A 24440-nucleotide genomic window follows, 5' to 3' on the forward strand; every position below is an offset into this window, starting at 1 on the left:
TCACCGGTAAGGGTGAGGCTGCTGTTGTTGCTGGTAGTGATAGTTCTGATGGAGATTGCTTAGTTGTCTTGGCTGCATGTGTTTCACGTGATGATGAATGGATTCTTGATACTGCATGTTCGTTTTATATTTGCTGTAACAAAGATTGGTTCAGTTCTTATGAGTCTGTGCAGAGTGGAGATTTTGTGCATGTGGGGAATGACAACCAGTGCAGCATTGTTGGCATTGGTTCTGTTCAGATCAAGACCCATTGATGTAGCCCCGGTCACCGACGTCGCTACACCAAGACCAACAAGTCCCCCTAGTGGACCGATGACACGAGCCCGAGTCAAAGCTCTTCATGATGAGGTGAACTCGCTCCTCACCACCCTTGATCTTGGTACCCCTTTGGATGGATTGCTACCTCATGCCGACGTGCTATGTGTCATTAGGTACAAGGCGCGTCAAGACCACGGAGAGGAGAAGATGCCAAGGTCAAGGGAAGGAGAGAAGCAACTGGACATGGAAATGATCATGAAGCCGAAGCCGACGTCGCACGAAGCGCTCCAAGGAAGAGACGGACGCTGGCCGGTCCAGGACCCGGTCAGACCGGACCTACAACCGGACGCCCCGGTCATAGGCCCGGTCGACCGGGCGCAAACCGGGCCAGCTCCCTCGTACCGGACGACGACCGGACCCAGGACCGGAAACTTCGCAGTTTCCCGGTTTGCGCCCGGTCGACCGGACCCATGACCGGACGGCCGGTCCACGAGCCCGTCGACCGGCCCCAAACCGGACAGCCCGGTCCCAGGCCCGGTCCGACCGGCCCCAAACCGGACCTGACGAGAATGCCCCACCAAACTGCCTTAACTTATCCATTCGCGTACCTGTTCGCCCTTGCTGGCCGTGTATGACTATATAAGTAGCTGGAACCCCTCATTAGCTCTTTAGACTTGTTTTGAACTCAAACCTAATTTTGAGCTTAGTCTCCCTTGGGTATCATCCCTCTGTAATCAAGGCCATCCTTGTTGTTGATTTGGATATTGTTGAGTGAGATTCTAGTACAAGCTACTCTCTCTCCCTCACCAATCCCCTTTTCTCCAACACCAATCTCTCACCGGGAATTCTGCCGCGTGCCTCTTCCGGGTGATTCTATTGGCGTGGTCCATCGAGCCACGGGGGTAAGTATCGGGTGTATCGGGTTGGTGTGCGTGCGTGAGTCTCGGAGTTCCTCGTGTTCATCGTGTTCTTCGTGTTCCTCGCGTTTTCCCATCTCCCCTCTTGGTTTCGAAGTCAATCCGCGAGATCGGGCCACACACGGGGTCTTAGACCTCATCATATGGTATCAACAGCTCTTGGTTACCGCGGATTTGACCTCCCACCCACCCGATTTCGTCCCTAGAAAATTTTCCAAAAAATCCCCAAAAATAGCCCTAAATTGCCTCTTGACCGATCTGTGATTTGGTTGCGTTTTGAGTGGTTTTGGTCCGTGGATCTGGTGTTGTTGTGCTTGATCTACTATTTCCCCAACTTTTAGCCTCCAATTCCATCGTTTCCCTTCGATTTGGTCGATTTGGCTTGGTTTCGTGAAGAACAGGAGAGAGAAAGCTTCATCCCGCGAAACCCGGTTTCGGCCCGGTCAACCGGGCCACAGGACAGACGAGCCAGCACAGAACCCGGTCGACCGGGCGGCAACCGGACAGGCCGGTCCAGAGCCGGTCCAACCGGACCCAGGGCCGGGCGCATCGTCGCGCCCTCCTTCGACCTCGACTTCCGGCGATCTCCACCACCACCACCACCACCACCACCATCATCGCAGGTATAACTTGCAGGTCACCTTGTAACCCCTCTTCCTTTTGCGATCTATCCCATCGAGCATTGCTTGTTTAGTGTTGCGAGACATTGCACGTGGCCCCGCATTGTGAGGTGTGTGTGTCGCGTTGAGTAAGGCACCCAAGCAAACACTCGTGTGGCAAGATAGCAAAAGCGAGGCTAACGCTAACATAGTGCGTCAAAAAGCCCCAAAAACACAAAAAGAGTGCGAGTAGCACCATACATCCATACGCCCATACATACAAAGTGTCCACGTGCCACCAAAGATACAAACGAGTGCAAGTGCCGCCATATACAAAAGAGAAAAAGCTTTTAAGCAAAGAGAGATAGGAGAAGAGAGGCGCGTGTGAATCTTGTTGTCTCTTCCTTTGCAACCAAAGCTTTGGCTCTCCTTGTGTTAGTGTGACACCGAGCACTTATACATACACTTTTCCGCTCACTTTTGGTTGCACTAACCCCGCTTATCTCGTGTGTGTGTTCCACAACTTTTTCCGTTTTTATAGTGATCTTCACATTGACATTTGGATTTTTGGACTTTACCCACTTTTAACAACATACTCGATCTTGGATTTGTCTTTTGGCTTTCCACAACACTCGCCTAACACCATATTTGCTAGCTTTTGCGTGTGGTTTTGCGTGTGTCCCCGATACACTTGATCTTGCTTTCGGTTTGGTGGATTGCCTCAATACTATCTTACCTTGGTAAGAGTGCGAGGTAGTCTCCTTCCACTAACATACACAACATAGTTCTTGTCTTTCCATCATGGATAGGAACGGAGATACCAATAGGGATGAAGAGATCCTTCGCAACACCGAGAGGCTGGCTACTCAACACAACCTATGGACGCAACGACAAGAGTTCAAGGAGCAACTCTCCCTCTTCGAGACGCGCATCGATGAGCAATACGATGAAGTGGCTCACAACTTCTCAACCGTGAACCACGACTTGGCCCTTCTTCGTGAAGCTACGGACAACTTGAATGGCCAAATGGCGGCCAATGATGCCAACATGGAGCGGCGCATGGATAGCCTCGAGCGCGCCATCACCAACTTGGGTCGCCATCGTCGACACCGGTCTACTTCCTCTTCATCAAGCTCTTCCTCACGGCATGAAGACCATTACTCTCATGGTGGCCTTTCGTCCCCAAGCTCTTCTTCAAGGCGTGAAGACCATCATCGACCTCATCGCTCACATGCTCGTCATGAAGACTCCCACTCCAACTCTAGGCGTGGAGAAATACATCGCCATGCTCGTCCACATGAGCGTCCTCCACAAGCTCAAGACCTTCAACAAGATCGTCACCAAGTGGATCGCCATGTTCACCATGGGCGTGATGGCCATCCCCAAGACCAAGATCCTCAAGATCCACCTCGGCGAGATCTTCGTCGCCACCCTCGCCATGACCAACGTGGACGAGGAGAGCCTCACCATGATCAAGATGAGAGACCCAACATTGAGCATCGTCCTCAACCGCGACAAGATCTTCAACCACATCCTCACCGTGAACCAAGTGAAGCAAGTGTTCAACTCCACCACCAACCCAATGCTATGGTTGGCCATAGAAGACCTCCTATTCCACCTCTAGCCGCAAGAGTTGACGGCGCCCCTCCTCGTAGAAGAAACTTGGAGGATGAAGAGAACATGTATGGCAAGCTCAAGTTCAACATGCCCAAGTTCAAAGGTGAAGACGACGCGAAGCATACCTCTCATGGGCACTCAAGGTGGACAAGATCTTCCGCATCCACAACTACTCCGGTGCCAAGAAAGTGGCTATGGCATCACTCGAGTTTGAAGACTACGCCAACACTTGGTGGGAGCAAGTCCTCACTCTTCGCGAAGAAAAGGGTGAACCTCCTATTGACACTTGGGAAGATATGAAAAAGGAGATGCATGCTCGCTTTGTCCCAAAGCACTACATGAAAGACCTCTTCAACAAGCTCCAAAAGTTGAAGCAAGGCACCAAAACCGTTGAGGAGTTCTACAAGGAGATGGAGCTCACTATGATGCGAGCCAACATCCAAGAGTCCGAGGAACAAACAATTGCTCGTTTCTTCAATGGCCTTACTTATCCTATCAAGAGGATTGTCGAGTTCCAACCCTACTCCAACATGGTTGAGTTAGTCCACCAAGCATCGAAGGCCGAGCGCCAAGTGATTGAGGACATCAAGTACTCCAAGGCCAAGTCCTATTTCTCCTCCAAGCTCGCTACATCGACTCCTCCTACTACATCAACTCCTTATGCTACAAGTGCCAAGGCCGACGCATCCTCTACACCTTCCAAGAAGCCGACTATCCAAAGTCGAATGAAGCAAACGGTCTCCTCTACCGCCTCCTCTAAGGCATCCACGGGACCCTCTAGTGTCACTTGCTTCAAGTGTGGCACCCAAGGTCACAAATCGTTTGAGTGCAAGAACACCAAGGTCATGATCACTATGGAGAATGGTGACATCGAGACTCTTGATGAGGATGAATATGAAGCCCTTGTGCAAGCCGCCGTGGAAAGTGAAGAAGCTTATGAGCCAGATAGTGGAGAAGATCCTCTCTTATGTGAGCATGACCCAAGTCCCTCACTTGTGGTCACAAGGGTGCTAACCACACAACCTCATGATATGGAAGAACAACGGTGCAACATCTTCCAAACCCGTGCCGGAATTGGTGGCAAGTCTATCAAGGTCATCATCGATGGTGGAAGTTGCCACAACCTTGCGAGCACCGAGTTATGTGAGAAGCTCCACCTCACTCTCCGCAAGCATCCTCACCCTTACCATATCCAATGGTTGAGTGACAAGGGCAACGTCAAGATACAACATACCGCCACCGTCAACTTCAAGATCGGCCCTTATGAGGACACCATCGAGTGTGACGTGGTACCCATGACGGTGTGCCACATGTTGCTTGGCCGCCCTTGGCAATATGACAAGAAGGCTATACATGATGGACTCTCCAACACATACACCTTCAAGGTCAACGACAAGAAGTTCGAGTTGCGCCCGATGACTCCTAGCCAAATCATCGCGGATAATGCGAAGGCTTTAGCGAGGGCACAACTCCGCACCCACCATAGTGAGATGAGAGGAGAGGGAGCGACCCACCACAAAGATAGTGAGCACCACAAGCCATATATGAGTGAGTCCAAGAGTGTCCTTCTAGCCACCAAGAGTGAGTGGAGAGAGCTACAAGAGAACCCATCCACCATATTGCACTACGTGCTCATATGCAAGGGACCCTCGTCGGCAACTAACGACTTAACCAACATTCCTCCGTCTTTGTTGTCTCTTTTGCAGGAATTTCAAGACGTCTTCCCCGACGAGCTCCCTCATGGACTACCACCACTCCGCGGCATAGAACACCGCATCGACCTAATACCCGGCGCTCCGCTCCCAAACCGTGCCGCCTACCGCACCAACCCCGAAGAGACAAAGGAGATCAACCGCCAAATTCAAGATCTCCTCGCCAAAGGGTATGTCCGTGAAAGCCTTAGCCCTTGTGCGGTTCCCGTGATCCTCGTGCCTAAACCGGATGAGACGCAACGGATGTGTATGGATTGTCGCCCCATCAATGCCATTACCGTCCGTTACCGCCATCCCATTCCGCGTTTAGATGACATGCTTGATGAACTTAGTGGTGCCACGATTTTCTCTAAAGTCGATTTGCGTAGTGGTTACCATCAAATCCGCATGGCTATTGGTGACGAATGGAAAACGGCATTCAAGACCAAACTTGGTCTCTATGAATGGCTCGTTATGCCTTTTGGTCTTTCCAATGCACCATCTACTTTCATGCGCCTCATGAATCACATCTTGCGTCCTCTCATTGGCAAGAGCGTGGTTGTCTACTTCGATGATATTCTTATTTATAGCAAAAACCTCGAGGACCATGTGCAACATGTGAGAGAAGTCTTGTGCATCTTGCGCCATGAAAAGCTTTATGCTAACCTCCCCAAATGCACATTTGCTCAAAACAAATTGGTTTTTCTTGGTTTTGTGGTTTCCGCTAATGGGATTGAAGTTGATTCTTCCAAGGTGGAGGCCATCCATAATTGGCCTACCCCTACAAATGTTGGCCAAGTCCGAAGCTTCCATGGACTTGCCGGGTTTTATCGCCGCTTTGTGAAAGACTTTAGCACCATCGCTTGCCCTTTGAATGAGCTTACCAAGAAGAATGTTCCGTTTGTTTGGGGCAAGGCCCAACAAAATGCTTTTGATGAGTTGAAGAAACGTCTTCACCGAAGCTCCACTTCTTGTTCTTCCAAATTTTGCCAAAACTTTTGAGATTGAGTGTGATGCAAGTGGGCTTGGTATTGGCGGTGTTCTTATGCAAGAGGGCAAACCCGTGGCATACTATAGTGAGAAGTTAGATGGCGCACGCCTCAACTATCCTATATATGACAAGGAGCTCTACGCTTTGGTTCGTGTTCTTGAAGTTTGGCAACACTATCTTTGGCCAAAAGAGTTTATCATTCATTCCGATCATGAGTCCTTGAAGTATTTGAAAAGCCAACACAACTTGAACAAACGACATGCAAAATGGGTCGAGTTCATTGAGTCCTTCCCATATGTGATAAAATACAAGAAGGGCAAGGACAATGTTGTGGCGGATGCTCTTTCCGCAAAAACACCCTTTTGCTAACTCGTTTGGATTTTCATGTTTTGGGACTTGAAGAGATCAAAGAACTCTATCCTTCCGATTCTTTCTTTGCTCCCATTTTTGAGAAGTGCTCCGTTGAGCGAGGAGTGGATGATTTCTATTTGCATGATGGCTATTTGTTTAAAGCCAACAAGATTTGCATTCCCGCGTCTTCGCTTCGAAAATTGCTTTTGCAAGAGTCTCATGGAGGAGGTCTTATGGGCCACTTTGGCCGTGACAAGACATATGCCATGCTCTCAACCCACTACTATTGGCCAAAGATGAAGCGAGATGTGGAGCGCCTTTGCCGTCGGTGCACAACATGCTTACAAGCTAAGTCTACCTCCAACCCTTATGGTCTCTACATGCCATTGCCTATTCCTTTTGCACCATGGACAGATATTAGCATGGATTTCGTTCTAGGCTTGCCTCGCACTAAGCATGGTCATGATTCCATATTTGTTGTAGTGGATAGATTCTCTAAGATGGCTCATTTCATACCTTGCCATAAGAGCGACGATGCTTCACACATTGCTTCATTGTTTTTCGTGGAAATCGTTCGCCTACATGGAGTACCGCAAAGCATTGTGTCGGATCGAGACGTCAAGTTCATGAGCTATCTTTGGAAGTCGATCATGGCGAAGTTTGGAGTCAAGCTCTTGTTCTCATCATCATCGCACCCGCAAACGGACGGCCAAACGGAAGTGGTCAATCGAAGCCTCTCCACCCTCCTACGGGTCCTCGTGAAGAAAAACTTGAGGTCATGGGAGGAGTGCCTTCCTCACGCCGAGTTCGCCTACAACCGCGCCAAGCACAAGACTACATCAAGGAGCCCCTTCATGGTCGTCTACGGCTTCGAACCTTACACGGCACTCGACATACTTCCGCTTCCCCTACACGAGCGCATCAACATGGACTTCGACAAGCGCGCCGCCGCCGTCAAGAAACTACATGAAGAGACAAGGGCAACCATACAAGCACATGTTCTTCGTCAAGCCAACCACATCAACGCCAAGAAGAAGGCAAGGATATTCGCAGAAGGAGACCTCGTTTGGATCCACCTCCGGAAGGACCGGTTTCCCCATGAGCGCAACTCCAAGCTCAAGCCAAGAGGAGATGGCCCCTTCAAGGTCCTCAAGCGCATCAATGACAACGCTTACGTCATCGACATACCAACATCCAAGTACTTGGTGAGCAACACGTTCAACGTCTCGGACTTGTCACCCTATCATGGAGATGAGGAGGCGCAAGAGTCGAGGACGACTCTTTCCCAAGGGGGGGGAGATGATGTAGCCCCGGTCACCGACGTCGCTACACCAAGACCAACAAGTCCCCCTAGTGGACCGATGACACGAGCCCGAGTCAAAGCTCTTCATGATGAGGTGAACTCGCTCCTCACCACCCTTGATCTTGGTACCCCTTTGGATGGATTGCTACCTCATGCCGACGTGCTATGTGTCATTAGGTACAAGGCGCGTCAAGACCACGGAGAGGAGAAGACGCCAAGGTCAAGGGAAGGAGAGAAGCAATCGACATGGAAATGATCATGAAGCCGAAGCCGACGTCGCACGAAGCGCTCCAAGGAAGAGACGGACGCTGGCCGGTCCGGGACCGGTCGAGACCGGACCCACACCCGGACGCCCGGGCCATAGGCCGGGTCGCCCGGGCGCAACCCGGGCCACCGCCCTCGACCCGGCCGACCACCGGACCCCGGCCCGGAAACTTCGCAGTTTCCCGGTTTGCGCCCGGTCGACCGGACCCATGACCGGACGGCCCGGTCACAGGCCCGGTCAGACCGGCCCCAAACCGGACAGCCCGGTCCCAGGCCCGGTCCGACCGGCCCCAAACCGGACCTGACGAGAATGCCCCACCAAACTGCCTTAACTTATCCATTCGCGTACCTGTTCGCCCTTGCTGGCCGTGTATGACTATATAAGTAGCTGGAACCCCTCATTAGCTCTTTAGACTTGTTTTGAACTCAAACCTAATTTTGAGCTTAGTCTCCCTTGGGTATCATCCCTCTGTAATCAAGGCCATCCTTGTTGTTGATTTGGATATTGTTGAGTGAGATTCTAGTACAAGCTACTCTCTCTCCCTCACCAATCCCCTTTTCTCCAACACCAATCTCTCACCGGGAATTCTGCCGCGTGCCTCTTCCGGGTGATTCTATTGGCGTGGTCCATCGAGCCACGGGGGTAAGTATCGGGTGTATCGGGTTGGTGTGCGTGCGTGAGTCTCGGAGTTCCTCGTGTTCATCGTGTTCTTCGTGTTCCTCGCGTTTTCCCATCTCCCCTCTTGGTTTCGAAGTCAATCCGCGAGATCGGGCCACACACGGGGTCTTAGACCTCATCACCCATGATGGGATGACACGCACGTTGACAGGAGTGAAACACATACCCTCCATGGCGAGGAATTTGATCTCTTTGAGTACCCTTGATTGTGACGGGTACAAGTACAAAGGTGGGAAAAAACTTTTGAAGGTATCATCAGGTTCTCTCATTATTATGATTGGTGATATGAATTCTGCGAAATTATATGTCCTTAGAGGTAGCACTTTGCCTGGTATTGGTGCTGCTGTTAGTTCTGATGAATCTAGTAAGACTAACCTTTGGCATAAGCGTCTTGGACATATGAGTGAGCTTGGCATGGCAGAATTGGCAAAGAGAGAGCTAATTGATGGTTGCGATTTAGGTAATCTTGAGTTCTGTGAGCACTGCATCTTTGGTAAGCATAAAAGAGTAAAATTTAATGCTTCCGTTCATACCACCAAAGGCATTTTAGATTATGTACACGCTGATGTTTGGGGTCCGTCCCGTAGAACTTCTAATGGTGGTGCTAATTACATGCTTACTATTATTGATGATTACTCAAGGAAAGTGTGGCCATATTTCCTGAAACATAAATCTGATGTTTTTAATGCTTTTAAGAAGTGGAAAGTTATGGTAGAAACCCAAACTGAAAAGAAGGTTAAGATACTCCGTTCTGACAATGGTATGGAATTTTGTTCAAATGAATTTGATGAGTTTTGCAGCAATGATGGGATGGTAAGACATCATACCATTCCGTACACCCCTCAACAGAATGGCGTGGCTGAACGCATGAACAGGACCATTATTTCGAGGGCTCGCTGTATGTTGTCTAATGCAAAGATGCATAGAAGTTTTTGGGCTGAAGCAGCCTCCACCGCATGTTATCTCATCAACAGGTCACCTTCTGTTCCACTTGATAAGAAAACTCCAATTGAGGTATGGTCTGGTTCGCCTGCTGATTATTCAGATTTGAGAGTTTTTGGTTGCACTGCTTACGCTCATGTTGATAATGGAAAGTTGGAGCCAAGGGCTGTTAAGTGCATCTTACTTGGTTATGGTTCAGGAGTTAAGGCATATAGATTATGGAATCCTGAAACTAAGAAAATTGTGTTGAGCAGGAATGTCGTTTTTAATGAGGCGGTTATGTTTAATGATAGTCCGTCTACTGATATTTCTGATGCTATTGATTCTCCTGATGTTTCTGATGATGAGCAGCACAGAATTGGCGTGCAGGTGGAGCACGCAAAGGAGAATGAAAATGTGGTTCCTAAAACCAACAATGATGATAATGATGTTCCACCTTCACCACCTTTTGTTCAGTGACAAGGACGGTCTATTGCTACTGACCGCCCTAAGAGAAATATTACACCTCCTACCCGATTAATTCAAGAATGTGATATTGTTGATTATGCTTTGAGTTGTGCTAAACAGGTGGAGCATGATATTGAACCAGCTACATATACTGAAGCCATTGCTTCGGTTGATAAAGAGAAGTGGGTAGGTGCGATGCAAGAAGAGATGCAATCGCTTGAGAAGAATGGCACATGGGATGTTGTGCACTTGCCTAAACAAAAGAAGGCTGTCCGCTGCAAGTGGATATTTAAAAGAAATGAAGGTTTGTCTCCTAATGAGCCTCCACGGTTTAAGGCAAGGTTAGTAGCAAAAGGTTTCAGTCAAATTCCAGGTGTTGATTATAATGATGTTTTCTCCCCGGTTGTGAAGCATAGTTTTATTCGTGCTTTCTTTGGTATTGTTGCTATGCATGATCTTGAGCTTGAGCAGCTAGATGTAAAGACTGCTTTTCTGCATGGTGAGTTGGAGGAGGAGATATATATGGACCAACCTGAAGGTTATGTTGTGCCTGGTAAGGAGGATCTTGTTTGCAAATTAAAGAGGTCCCTTTATGGTCTGAAATAGTCGCCACGACAGTGGTATAAAAGGTTTGATTCATTTATGCTTACACATGGTTTTGAGAGGTCTCAGTATGATAGTTGTGTGTATATCAAGTTTGTTAATGGATCACCTATTTATTTGCTGCTATATGTTGATGATATGTTGATTGCTTCCAAGAGCATGAAAGAGATCACTATTTTAAAGAATCAATTAAGTAGTGAGTTTGAGATGAAGGATCTTGGTCCTGCTAAGAAAATACTAGGCATGGAAATTAAAAGGGACAGAAAGTCTAGTTTGTTGTTTCTCAGTCAGGAAAAGTACATTGAGAAAGTTCTTCATCGTTTTAATATGCATGATGCAAAGTCAGTTACTACTCCTATTGCTTCTCATTTCAAGTTGTCAGCTTTGCAATGTCCTAGCTCTGAAGATGATATTGAGTACATGTCTCGAGTTCCCTATTCTAGTGATGTTGGTTCCTTGATGTATGCCATGGTTTGTTCACGTCCTGATCTGTCATATGCTATGAGTTTGGTCAGTCGATACATGGCTAATCCTGGTAAAGAACATTGGAAAGTTGTTCAGTGGATTTTCAGGTACCTTCGCGGCACATCAAAAGCTTGCTTGAGATTTGGCAGGATTGGTGAGGGGCTCGCCGGATATGTGGATTCAGATTATGCTGGCGATTTGGATAAGAGAAGGTCCCTCACAGGTTATGTGTTTACTGTTGGTGGATGTGCTGTTAGCTGGAATGCTACTTTGCAGGATGCTGTTGCACAATCTACTACTGAGGCTGAGTACATGGCTATTGCTGAGGCAGGTAAAGAGGCTGTTTGGCTGAAAGGTTTATATGCTGAGCTTTGTGGAGATAATTCTTGCATTAAGATCTTCAGTGACAGTCAAAGTGCTATTTATCTTACTAAAGATCAGATGTTCCATGAGAGGACAAAACACATTGATATTAAGTACCACGCAATCAGAGATGTGGTGGCAAAAGGTAAAGTGAAGGTATGCAAGATTAGTACTCATGATAATCCTGCTGATATGATGACTAAGCCTGTACCTGTGTCCAAGTTTGAGCTTTGCTCAAGCTTGGTTGGTATAACTGTTTAGCCCAAGTGGCTATTGGCGCCAGCAAGTGTTTTCTTTGTTCAGGTGATTGTTGAAGTTCATGCTACAAGGAATTTGTCTCAAGGTGGAGTTTGTTATATTGTGATCCAAATTCATATACTAGAGGGAGGCTAACTTCTGACGAGCGGAGCGAGGCCCGTCGCGGGAGGCTTGGGGCGAAGCCTATACGTCGTGCCCTACAGGGACGCCTGCGGGGGTGCGGGGGGCGGCAGCCCCCCGCGGTACGGATCGTTGCCACCGTCTATATATATTCCCTGTAAGCCGCCGCTAGGGTTTTGTCGCATCATTGTACACCCACGGCGTTTGTAAACACCACCGAAATAGTAAAGTTTTGCTGGCTGGCGCCCGTGGTTTTTTCCCTTGTGTGTTGCAAGGGTTTTCCACGTTAAAATCTCGTGTCCCCTGCAGTGTTTTACTTTTCGTTCTTCGTTTATTGTGCATCTCAATTATAACACAAGTCATACATGTAAATGTTTTGGTGTTCAAAAGTCATTCACAAAGTTTCGTACCATGCATGTACGACTTTGCTTGGCTTTCTGCTCATTTAAAAATGCTTCATGCAGGATCAACAACAAACTTGCTTCTTTGGCACATATCCATGTGCATCTTCCACGGGTCTCCTACAACTTTGCCAACTATATAGTTTATTTCTTCTCTGCACTCGAAAAAGTGATTTTTTATTTCTTTTGAATTTGCGTAGGTAGATGGCAAAAAATGTGCGTTTTCATGTAAGTGGCTACCAAAAAAACATATTAATTGTAGACTACATCATTATATGCTTTTCACATGAGATAAACCTTTAGGATAGCCAAATCAAAAGGTGCGGGGATAAAATTAATTATCTCAACGTGCAACTATACATGGATCTAATTTGGAGCTTTAAACTACTAAATTCAAATTTGAACTTTATGTACATAATTAAACAACAATTCATATGTTTTTAGAAATAGTATTTGAAACGAGGTACGCTGCAAGTATGGCACTCCAAAATTAGCAATACCTAAACACTAGGTTATAGGTCCACCTAGCTAGTACATGCATGCGAATGTTGCGAAAGTGTTCTAGCAAATTCTAAATCCAACCAAATAATGAGGCCCAAAACAAAATCAATATTGTGAAGCCTACGCATTGAAAGCCACCACATCCATATATATATGCAAAATAGTCTGCTATCATGGGTGATAGCTACGCACCTCCATCAAACCCTTGAATCATCCTATAAAACATTTTTGACCCTACATCTAAACTGACGCCGTTTACAGACCCGTCGCCGAAAAATCCACTGGTAGCATCTACTCGTGCGACCCCCACCAAGGCACCAATCCACCAACACCTCACCTGATGAGATCTGAGATCTAGGGTTTGGCCCGATCTCACGATTTGACCCAAAATCTAAGGGGAAAAGGTGGGAAAGGTGAAGAACGCGAAGAACACGATAAGATCTCGAGAAGAGCACACGCACACCAACCCGATACACCCGATACTTACCCCCGTGGCTCGATGGACCACGCCAATAGAATCACCCGGAAGAGACGCGAAGGTTGAATTCCTGGTGAGAGATTGGTGTTGGAGACGAAGATCGGTGAGGGAGAGAGAGTGAGTTACACTAGAATCTCACTCACAAATATCCAGATCCACAACAAGAGTGCCTTGATTACAAAGGGATGCTAACACTAGGGAGACAAAGCTCAAAGTAGTGTTTAAGCTCAATTTAAGTCTAAGGAGAAAAAGGGGCAACACAAGTGCTTATATAGGTCTACAAGTCGTCATGGGTCGAATAGGTACGAGGTGGGGTCGACTTGGGCCGGTCGGGTCGAGTCAGTTCGCGCAGGCCGGTTCGTGGGCCGGTCTGACCGGGCCTGTGACCGGCCAGGCCGGTCCAAACCGGGCCTGTGACCGGGCGCCAACCGGAAACGTCGCAAATGTCCTTCCGGTTGGCCCCGGTGCGACGCCCGGTTGACGCCGAGGTGCATCCGGTTTGGCGCCCGGTTGACCGGGCCTGGGACCGGGTGGTCCGGTTGTGGGGCCGGTCAACCGGGTCCTGGGCCGGCTGGCTCCCTCCCTTCCTCCGCGGGCTTCGGATGACGTCGCGTCCAGCTCCATTCCCATCTTCACGTCCAGCTGCTCATCTCCTTCCCTTGACCATGGTGTGTCCTCCTCTCCGGGGTCTTGACGCACCTTGTACCTAATGACACAAAGCATATCGGCATGAGGTAGCATTCCATCCAAAGGGGTACCGAGATCAAGGGTGGTGAGGAGAGAGTTCACCTTATCATGTAGCGCTTTAACTCGAGCCCGCGTTATTGGTCCACTTGGGGGACTTGTTGGTCTTGGTGTAGTGTCGTCGGTGAGTGGGGCTACATCATCTCCCCCCCCCCTTGGGAAAGAGTCGTCCTCGACTCGTGCTCCTCCTCATCTCCATGATAGGGCGATAAGTCCGAGATGTTGAACGTGTTGCTCACCAAGTACTTGGAGGTCGGGATGTCGATGACGTAGGCGTTGTTGTTGATGCGTTTGAGGACCTTGAAGGGGCCATCTCCTCTTGGCTTGAGCTTTGAGTTGCGTTCATGAGGGAATCTTTCCTTCCGGAGGTGGATCCAAACGAGGTCACCTTCTTCAAATATTCTTTCCTTCTTCTTGGCGTTGAGGCGGGCAGCTTGACGAAGCACATGTTCTTGTATTGTCGCTCTTGTTTCTTCATGGCGGCGGTGCGCTTGTCGAAGTCCATGTTTGTCCTCTAATGAAGGGGTAGTGGTAGGATGTCGAGTGCCGTGGGAGGGTCGAAGCCATAGACGATCATGAAGGGACTCCGTGATTTTGTCTTGTGCGTGGCTCGATTGTAGGCGAACTCCGCGTGCGGAAGGCACTCTTCCCATGACTTCAAGTTTTTCTTCACAAGGATGCGTAGAAGAGTTGAGAGGCTTCTATTGACCACTTCCGTTTGTCCGTCTGTTTGCGGGTGGGAGGATGATGAGAATAAGAGCTTCACTCCAAACTTTGCCATGAGCGACTTCCATAGATAGCTCATGAACTTGACGTCTCGATCTGACACAATGCTTGCCGGTATTCCGTGTAGGCGAACAATTTCCCTGAAAAACAATGAAGCAATGTGTGAAGCATCATCGGTCTTATGGCAAGGTATGAAATGTGCCATCTTAGAGAACCTATCCACTACCACAAAGATCGAATCATGACCATGTTTGGTGCGAGGCAACCCTAGTACAAAATCCATGCTTATATCGGACCATGGTGCATGTGGAATAGGTAATGGTGTGTAAAGACCATAAGGGTTGGTGGTGGACTTAGTTTGAAGGCATGTGGTGCAACGGTTGCATAGGCGCTCCACGTCTCGCTTCATCTTTGGCCAATAGTAATGCGTGGATAGCATCGAGAGTGTCTTGTCACGTCCAAAGTGTCCCATGAGGCCACCTCCATGAGATTCTTGCAAAAGCAACTTTCGAAGAGAAGACTCGGGTATGCAAATCTTGTTAGCTTTGAACAAGTAGCCATCATGCAAATAGAAATCATCAAATCCTCATTCAACGGAACACTTCTCAAATATCGGTGCAAAGAAAGAATCGGAAGGATAGAGTTATTTGATCTCCTCAAGTCACAAGACATGAAAATCCAAGCGAGTAAGCAAAAGGGTGTTTTTGCGGGAAAGAGCATCCGCCACTACATTGTCCTTGCCCTTCTTGTATTTGATTACATATGGGAAGGACTCAATGAACTCGACCCATTTTGCATGTCGTTTGTTCAAATTGTGTTGGCTTTTCAAATACTTTAAAGACTCGTGGTCGGAATGAATGATAAACTCTTTTGGCCAAAGATAGTGTTGCCAAATTTCAAGAACACGAACCAAAGCATAGAGCTCCTTGTCATAAATAGGATAGTTGAGGCGTGCGCCATCCAACTTCTCACTATAATATGCCACGGGTTTGCCATCTTGCATAAGAACACCACCAATACCAAGTCCACTCGCATCACACTCAATCTCAAAAGTTTTTGCAAAGTTTGGAAGGACAAGAAGGGGAGCTTTGGTAAGGCGTTTCTTCAACTCATCAAACGCATTTTGTTGGGCCTTGCACCACACAAACGGAACATTCTTTTTGGTAAGCTCATTCAAAGGGCAAACAATGGTGCTAAAATCTTTCAAAAAGCAGCGGTAGAAACCGGCAAGTCCATGAAAACTTCGGACTTGACCAACATTTGTAGGAGTAGGCCAATTGTGGATGGCCTCCACCTTGGAAGAATCAACTTCAATCCCATTAGCGGAAACCACAAATCCAAGGAAAACCAACTTGTTTTGAGCAAAGGTGCACTTGGGGAGGTTGGCATAAAGTTTCTCATGATGCAAGATGCATAAGACTTCTCTCACATGTTGCACATGGTCCTCGAGATTTTTGCTATAAATGAGAATATCATCAAAATAGACAACCACACTCTTGCCAATGAGAGGTCGCAAGATGTGATTCATAAGACGCATAAAAGTTGATGGAGCATTGGAAAGACCAAATGGCATAACAAGCCATTCATAGAGACCAAGCTTGGTCTTGAATGCCGTTTTCCATTCATCACCAATGGCCATGCGGATTTGGTGGTAGCCACTACGCAAATCGACTTTGGAGAAAATCGTGGCACCACTTAACTCATCAAGCATGTCATCTAAACGCGGAATGGGATGGCGGTAGCGAACGGTAATGGCATTGATGGGGCGACAATCCATACACATTCGTTGCGTCTCATCCGGTTTAGGCACAAGAATCACGGGAACCGCACAAGGACTAAGGCTTTCGCGAACGTACCCTTTGGCGAGGAGATCTTGAATTTGGCGTTGAATCTCCTTTCTGTCTTCGGGGTTGGTGCGGTAGGCGGCACGGTTTGGGAGTGGAGCGCCGGGTATGAGATCGATGCGGTGCTCTATGCCTCGAAGCGGTGGAAGCCCATGAGGGAGCTCATCGGGGAAGACGTCTTGAAACTCCTTCAAAAGAGACAACAAAGACGAAGGAATGTTGGTTAAGTCGTTAGTCGCCGACGATGGTCCCTTGCAAATGAGCACATAGTCCAATATGGTGGATGGGTTCTCTTGGACCTCTCTCCACTCACTTTTGGTGGCTAGTAGGACACGCTTTATCTCACTCATATATGGTTTGTGGCGCTCACTATCTTTGTGGTGGGTCGCTCCCTCTCCTCTCAACTCACTATGGTGGGTGTGATGTTGTGCCCTCGCTAAAGCCTTCGCATTGTCCGCGATGATTTGGCTAGGAGTCATCAGGCGTAGCTCGAACTTCTTATCCTTGACCTTGAAGGTGTATGCATTGGAGTGTCCATCATGTATAGCCTTTTTGTCAAATTGCCAAGGGCGGCCAAGCAACATGTGGCACACCGTCATGGGCACCACGTCACACTCAATAGTGTCTTCATAAGGTCCAATCTTGAAGTTGACGGTGACGGTATGTTGTATCTTGACGTTGCCCTTGTCGCTCAACCATTGGATATGGTAAGGATGAGGATGCTTGCGGAGGGTGAGGTTGAGCTTCTCACACAATTCGGTGCTTGCAAGGTTATGGCAACTTTCTCCATCGATGATGACCTTGATCGACTTGCCACCAATACCGACACGGGTTTGGAAGATGTTGCACCTTTGGTCTTCCATAGCTTGAGGTTGAGTTGTTAGCACCCTTGTGACCACAAGTGAAGGGCTTGGGTCATGCTCACATAAGAGATGGTCTTCTCCACTTTCTTCCACATAAGCTTCTTCATTGGCGACGACGGCTTGTACAAGGGCTTCATATTCATCTTCACTTAGCGTCTCTATGTCAACGTTCTCCATAGTGATCATGACCTTGGTATTCTTGCACTCAAAGGATTTGTGGCCTTGGGTGCCACACTTGAAACAAGTGACATTAGAGGGTCTCGTAGAGGCCTTTGAGGAGGCGGTGGAGGACACCGTTTGCTTCATGCGACTTTGGATAGTCGGTTGCTTGGATGGTGTAGAGGACACGACGGGCTTGACACTTGTTGTAGGAGTTGATGTAGCAAGCTTGGAGGAAAAGTATGACTTGGACTTGGAGTACTTGATGTCCTCATTCACTTGGCGCTCGGCCTTGGATGCTTGGTGGACCAACTCAACCATGTTGGAATATGGTTGGAACTCCACAATCCTCTTGATGGGGTAGTTAAGGCCATTGAAGAATCGCACAATAGTTTGGTTCTCGGATTCTTGGATGTTGGCTCGCATCATAGTTAACTCCATCTCTTTGAAGAACTCCTCAACGGTCTTGGTGCCTTGCTTCAACTTTTGGAGCTTGTTGAAGAGGTCGGTCATGTAGTGTGTTGGGACAAAGCGAGCTTGCATCTCTTCCTTCATCCCTTCCCAAGTGTTAATTGGAGGTTCACCCTTTTCTTCCCTTAGAGTGAGAACTTGCTCCCACCAAGTGTTGGCATAATCCTCAAACTCAAGGGACGCCATGGCCACTTTCTTGGCACCGGAGTAGTTGTGGATGTGGAAAATCTTGTCAACCTTGAGTGCCCATGAGAGGTAGGCTTCGGCATCCTCTTCACCCTTGAACTTGGGCATGGTGAGCTTGAGCCTTCCAAACATGTTCTCTTCATCCTCCAAATTTCTTCGGCGAGGACGGATGCCTTCATCTCTTGCGGCTTGAGGTGGTATAGGAGGTCTTCCACGGCCAACCATAGCATTGGGTTGGCGTTCAAGTTGGACACTAGCTTCACTTGGTTCACGGTGATGATGTTGTTGAAGAGCTTGATGAGGTTGTTGACGATGCTCAATGTTGGCCCTCTCATCTTGATCATGTTGTTGAACTCCTCTTCCACGTTGGTCATGGCGAGGAAGATGTCGGAGATCTCGCCGAGGTTGATCTTGAGGACCTTGGTCTTGGGGTTGGTCGTCATGCCCATGGTGGGCATGGCGATCCGCTTGGTGACGATCTTGGTGTAGGACTTGGTCTTGTGGAGGACGTTCATGTGGACGAGCATGGCGATGGAATTCTCCTCGCCTAGAGTTGGAGCGAGAGTCTTCATGACGAGCATGTGGGCGACGAGGTTGAGGATGGTCTTCATGCCTTGAGGTGGAGCTTGAGGACGAATGGCCACCATGAGAGTAGTAATCTTGTGACGAGCTTGATGATGATGAAGTAGAGCGGTGTCGGCGATGACGACCCAAGTTGGTGATGGCGCGCTCGAGGCTGTCCATGCGCCGCTCCATGTTCGCATCATTGATCGCCATTTGGCAATTCAAGTTGTCCGTAGCTTCGCGAAGGAGAGCCAAGTCTTGGTTCACAACGGAGAAGTTGTGTGCCACTTCGTCGTATTGCTCGTCGATGCATGTCTCGAAGAGGGTGAGTTGCTCCTTGAACTCTTGGTGTTGCGTCCATAGGTTGTGTTGGGTAGCCAACCTCTCGGTGTTGCGGAGGACTTCTCCATCCCTTGGTTCATCTCCATTCCTATCCATGATGGAAAGACAAGAACTATGTTGTGTATGTTAGTGGAAGGAGACTACCTCGCACTCTTCCCTAGGTAAGATAGTATTGAGGCAATCAACCAAGCCAAAAGCAAGACCAAGTGTATCGGGTACACACGTAAAGCCACACGCAAAAGCTAGCAAATATGGTGTTAGGTGAGTATGGTGGAAAGCCAAAAGACGAAATCCAAAATCAAGTATGTTGTTAAAAGTGGGTGAGGTCCAAAAATTCAAGTGTCAAAGTGAAGATCACTATAAGCACGAAAAAGTTGTGGAACGCACACACGGGATAAGCGGGGTTAGTGCAACCAAAAGTGAGCGGAAAAGTGTATGTAAGGGTGCTCGGTGTCACACTAACATAAGGAGAGGCAAAACTTTGGTTGCAATGGAGAGACAACAAGATTCACACGCGTCCTCTCTTCTCTCCTCTCTTTTGCTTAAAAGCTTGTGACTCTTTTGTATACGGTGGCACTTGCACTCTTTTGTATCTATGGTGGCACTTGTACTCTTTTGTATGTATGGTGCGACTTGCACTCTTTTTGTGTTTTTGCGGCTTTTTCTCGCACTAAGTTAGCGTTAGCCTTGCTTTTGCTATCTTGCCACACGAGTGTTTGCTTAGAAGCTTTACTCCACACTACACACACACCTCACAATCGGGGCCATGTGCAATGTGTCGCAACACTAAATAAGCAATGCTCGATAGGGTAGATCGCAAAAGGAAGAGGGCTACAAGGGAAAACTGCAAGTTATACCTGCGATGTTGGTGGTGGTGGTGGTGGTGGTGTTAGCCGGAAAACGAGCTCGGAGGGGGCGCGGGGTGGCGCTCGGTCTGGGGGCCGGTTGGACCGGGTTCTGGGCCGGCCTGTCCGGTTTGGCGCCCGGTCGGCCGGGTGCTGGGCCGGCTGGTCCGGTCTGGGGGCCGGTCAACCGGTGCTCAACCGGATCGACGCATTTCTCTCTCTTGTTCTTCCCCAAACCAAAACCAAAAGAGCAAATCGAAGGGAAACAATGGAATTGGAGGCTAAAAGGTGGGTAAATAGTAGATCAAGCACAACAACACCGAATCCACGGACCAAAACCACTCAAAACGCAACAAAATCGCAGATCCGTCCAAAGGCAATTTGGGGCTATTTTTGGGGATATTTTGTAAATTTTTTTTCTAGAAACGAAATTGGGTGGGTGGAGGGTCAAAATCGCGGTAACCAAAAGCTGCTGATACCATATGATGAGATCTGAGATCTAGGGTTTGGCCCGATCTCGCGATTTGACCCAAAATCCAAGGGGAAAAGGTGAGAAAGGTGAAGAACGCGAAGAACACGATAAGATCTCGAGAAGAGCACACGCACAGCAACCCAATACACCCGATACTTACCCCCGTGGCTCGATGGACCACGCCAATAGAATCACCCGGAAGAGACGCGAAGGTTGAATTCCCGGTGAGAGATTGATGTTGGAGACGGAGATCGGTGAGGGAGAGAGAGTGGGTTGCACTAGAATCTCACTCACAAATATCCAGATCCACAACAAGAGTGCCTTGATTACAAAGGGATGCTAACTCTAGGGAGACAAATCTCAAAGTAGTGTTTAAGCTCAATTTAAGTCTAAGGAGAAAAAGGGGCAACACAAGTGCTTATATAAGTCTACAAGTCGTCATGGGTCGAACAGGTACGAGGTGGGGTCGACTCGGGCCGGTCGGGTCGAGTCAGTTCGCGCAGGCCGGTCCGTGGGCCTGTCTGACCGGGCCTGTGACCGGCCAGGCCAGTCCAAACCGGGCCTATGACCGGGCGCCAACCGGAAACGTCGCAAATGTCCTTCCGGTTGGCCCCGGTGCGACGCTCGGTTGACGCCGAGGTGCATCCGGTTTGGTGCCCGGTTGACCGGGCCTGGGACCGGGTGGTCCGGTTATGGGGCCGGTCAACCGGGTCCTAGGCCGGCTGGCTCCCTCCCTTCCTCCGCGGGCTTCGGATGACATCGCGTCCAGCTCCATTCCCATCTTCACGTCCAGCTGCTCCTCTCCTTCCCTTGACCATGGTTTGTCCTCCTCTCCGGGGTCTTGACGCACCTTATACCTAATGACACAAAGCATATCGGTATGAGGTAGCATTCCATCCAAAGAGGTACCGAGATCAAGGGTGGTGAGGAGCGAGTTCACCTTATCATGTAGCGCTTTAACTCGAGCCAGCGTCATTGGTCCACTTGGGGGACTTGTTGGTTTTGGTGTAGTGTCGTCGGTGAGCGGGTGTGATATCATGTTGCCGGCCAATTTTTTTACCTGGATTTCATTACTATTTTGACTTTTTTGTACATGGTGTGTACCGGATCCAGATCCAATGTTCATTTCAAGGGTGAATGTTTGATTTTTTTTCTTTAATGTTCTCTCGTTAGGACAAGCATTTTTTTATTAGATCTTGTGATTCTCTTGTTCCCAGGTTACTTGCGCCAAATTTGATCCAACCATCATCCCTCAGCATCCAGCACCTGCACGCGCGGTCGCCCAGAGCCTCACCTTGTTGCGTGCGCCCCGTACCTCCACTCTGCACCCACCACGCGGTAGCCGCGAGCCTCACCTCATCACACTTGCCGGCCGCGGCCGGTGCCAATCCACAAGGTGGCTCGTTGATGTTGCGTTGGGGAGGTTTGAGGAGGCCAGGGCGGCCGCCCGTGCGCACCGCGCCAATGGCAGCGAGATGATGCGCTTCGAGTGCTACCCGACCGCCGTCGCCACGGGCGACTGCTTTGGCGCGCCGCTGTTGCCACCTACCATCGGCCCGCACCTTTCCCTGCAGTGGTGCCGCTCACGCGAGGGCCGCGTCATCGTTCGGTGCGGGCAGCAGGGCCATGCTGGTGTGCCGGGCGCATCTGGCCGGCGCATGGCCAAGACCAGCCCAGCCGGCACCGCTCCTCGGACTACAACTCCGTGTACATGGGCAATGGAGAGCTCGTCGTGCTCGACAGCCGCACTGTGCTCCCCTGCTTCCTCATCATCTACAAAGTCTTCCCACCGGCGCGCCAGTTAACCCATACCTAAATCACCATCTTCTCATCTTTCTGTCTCTTGTTTAGCCACTGCCATTCTGCCAGTACGTAGGATGATTAACAGAGATTAAATATCAAGTCTTGTGATTTTATATTAGACTAGAAAACATACCCGTGCGTTGCGACGGGAGAAAAAAATTCCAATAGATTTTTTCTCTAAAAGTAGAAATCCGCCTGAAATTTCAAATTTGGCAGTCGTCTTAGACACAATTTTCACTTGCAATCCTTCTCTATACAAGACAACATCCATAACAAAATGAATGATTAGCAAACTGTTATTTTTACAAGTCATTATTCTACCGTGAAGAACTACATAGTACTCACTTCATTAAACATTCTATGCAACCTTATTTTAAGTTTCCTATTTTCACGTCTACACTATAGTTCTACAAACATAGCTAAAGAAAAAATTATTTGTAAAATTCAGGTTGAATCATATGTATTCTTTCAAGGATGAGCAGTAAAATTGCGAATATGGGTGTGGGATAGAATTCATATATTAGACCACCACATTCCACTTTTAATCACTCCATGCATTCCATCGAGCAATCAACAACATCAAGCATCATGAGAGAAAGATGTGACGAACAACGCTACCATGCTAATTTAGAAAATAGTAATTCCAAGCTACACCTATACAGAAAAATTGTACATAGCCATAGTCCCAAATTTCATGTATGAACAAATATACGGACACAATTGTAAATGAGTATGAGAAATTACCTGAGGTAACAGCATCTCCAACAAGCTGCAAAAGGCGCGCGCGGCAAAAAAAAAAATAGCCAGTTTGGCGTGCGCGGGCGCCGCGCGAAGCTTCAGCGGATGCGGAAAAAAGGCGTGCGCGCTAAATTTTTTGCCACGCCCGCGTGTTTGCGCTATTCCGCGCGGGAAAGTTGCCGCGTAGGCTGCCGCGCGCGCTATAAACGCGACAGGCGCGAACACGCCAACCATCTCAACATTCCGCGTTTCGATTCGCCTCTCTCTCTCTCTCCCCCCACCGCTCTCCCTCCCGCGCTGACGCTCCGCCTCCGTCTCCGTCTCCGGCAAGATGCCTCCGCGCCGCCACTCCGCCTCTGGCTACTTTGGCGTTCGGGCGTGGCCAAGCGGCCGGTTCGACGCGGAGATCCGCTCCGGCGACGAGCGGATCCGCCTCGGGACATTCGACACGGCGCACGAGGCGGCGCGGGCGTACGACGTCGTCGCCTGGCGCCTCGGCCGCTCCCGCCGGACGATGAACTTCCACGACGTCTGGACGAGGGAGCAGGCGGAGCAACTCGCGCCGCCATCGCCGGCCATCACGCGCGAGCAGCAGCGCCGCCGACGGGAGCTCGAGCAGCGGCTCCTCATCGCCGAGCGCGACGAACGCCTCCACCTCGAGTGGGCGCGCCAGTTTCCCGAAGACATCGCCGCGATGGAGGCGTTTTACAATTAGAAGGAGGAGGAGAAGGCGGCGGCGGCGAAGAAAAAGTGAAAGTGCATGGAGCCCCCATGTGTGGTTTTGGTAATTAATGACAATCCCTATGGACTAATGTTTGCATTGTATTTGTAGGAGTTGTCCATAGGCAATTCTTGAACCATTTGTTGGCTTCAAGGTTGCAATAAGAAGAATTTGATGAAGGATATCAAGTGTCAAGTATGTCTTGAAGATGAAGATGAAGTGAGCCCTCAAGTTACTTCAAGACATCAACATGATGAAGAATGAAGTGCAAGTTCAAGATGAGCCAACTCGAAGAGTTAATAAGCTTGAAGCTTGCCATGGAGAAATGAAGTGCAAGTTCAAGATGAGCCATCTTGAAGAGATCCTTTGCTTGAGTCTTGCCATCCATATGGTGATCATGGATATGTGAAGATGCGCCGAAGAAGAAGCTCTCCCATGGTGGATTATGGGGGAGCAATCTACTAGATTTCGTCAAGCAAGCACAAGCAAGAAAGGCGTTCCATCTGATTGAGGTCAAGATCGTCGTCATCAAGCTCAAGTGGAATGCGCAAGTATAAGGTTTGCTCTTGATAGGGTTTCTTTCTCACCGGTCTCATAGTGTAGTTGGAGACCGATTTATAGTTTAGTTGCCGTTCTATCAAGAGGGCTCTCGAGTGAGTAACTCGATCGTATCGTTCGGAGAGAGCTCAAACCTTTGCATCCTTGCATCATCTT

At 48.9% G+C, this 24440-nt stretch overlaps 2 protein-coding genes across 2 annotated transcripts in view; both read left to right on the top strand.

Moving 5' to 3' along the window:
- LOC127300934 (uncharacterized) overlaps positions 1 to 22424 on the top strand; it is a 34402-nt gene extending 11978 nt beyond the window's left edge. Inside the window, exon 5 of the mRNA XM_071824727.1 lies at positions 21682 to 22424. The gene's annotated coding sequence lies outside the window, so the exon portion shown is untranslated. The remainder of the gene's footprint in view (positions 1 to 21681) is intronic.
- Positions 22425 to 23336: 912 nt separating this feature from the next.
- LOC127303825 (ethylene-responsive transcription factor ERF071-like) lies at positions 23337 to 23720 on the top strand. Its single transcript, XM_051334527.1, has one exon. It carries the CDS (start codon positions 23337 to 23339, stop codon positions 23718 to 23720), a length of 384 nt encoding a protein of 127 aa, XP_051190487.1.
- Positions 23721 to 24440: the final 720 nt, after the last annotated feature.

This window comes from Lolium perenne, chromosome 7, assembly GCF_019359855.2.
Source record: "Lolium perenne isolate Kyuss_39 chromosome 7, Kyuss_2.0, whole genome shotgun sequence".
NCBI classification, from domain to species: Eukaryota; Viridiplantae; Streptophyta; class Magnoliopsida; order Poales; family Poaceae; genus Lolium; species Lolium perenne.

What these genes read in the sequence shown, in the direction of transcription:
- LOC127303825 (XM_051334527.1), top strand. Translation starts at nt 23,337, where the DNA reads ATGCCTCCGCGCCGCCACTCCGCCTCTGGCTACTTTGGCGTTCGGGCG.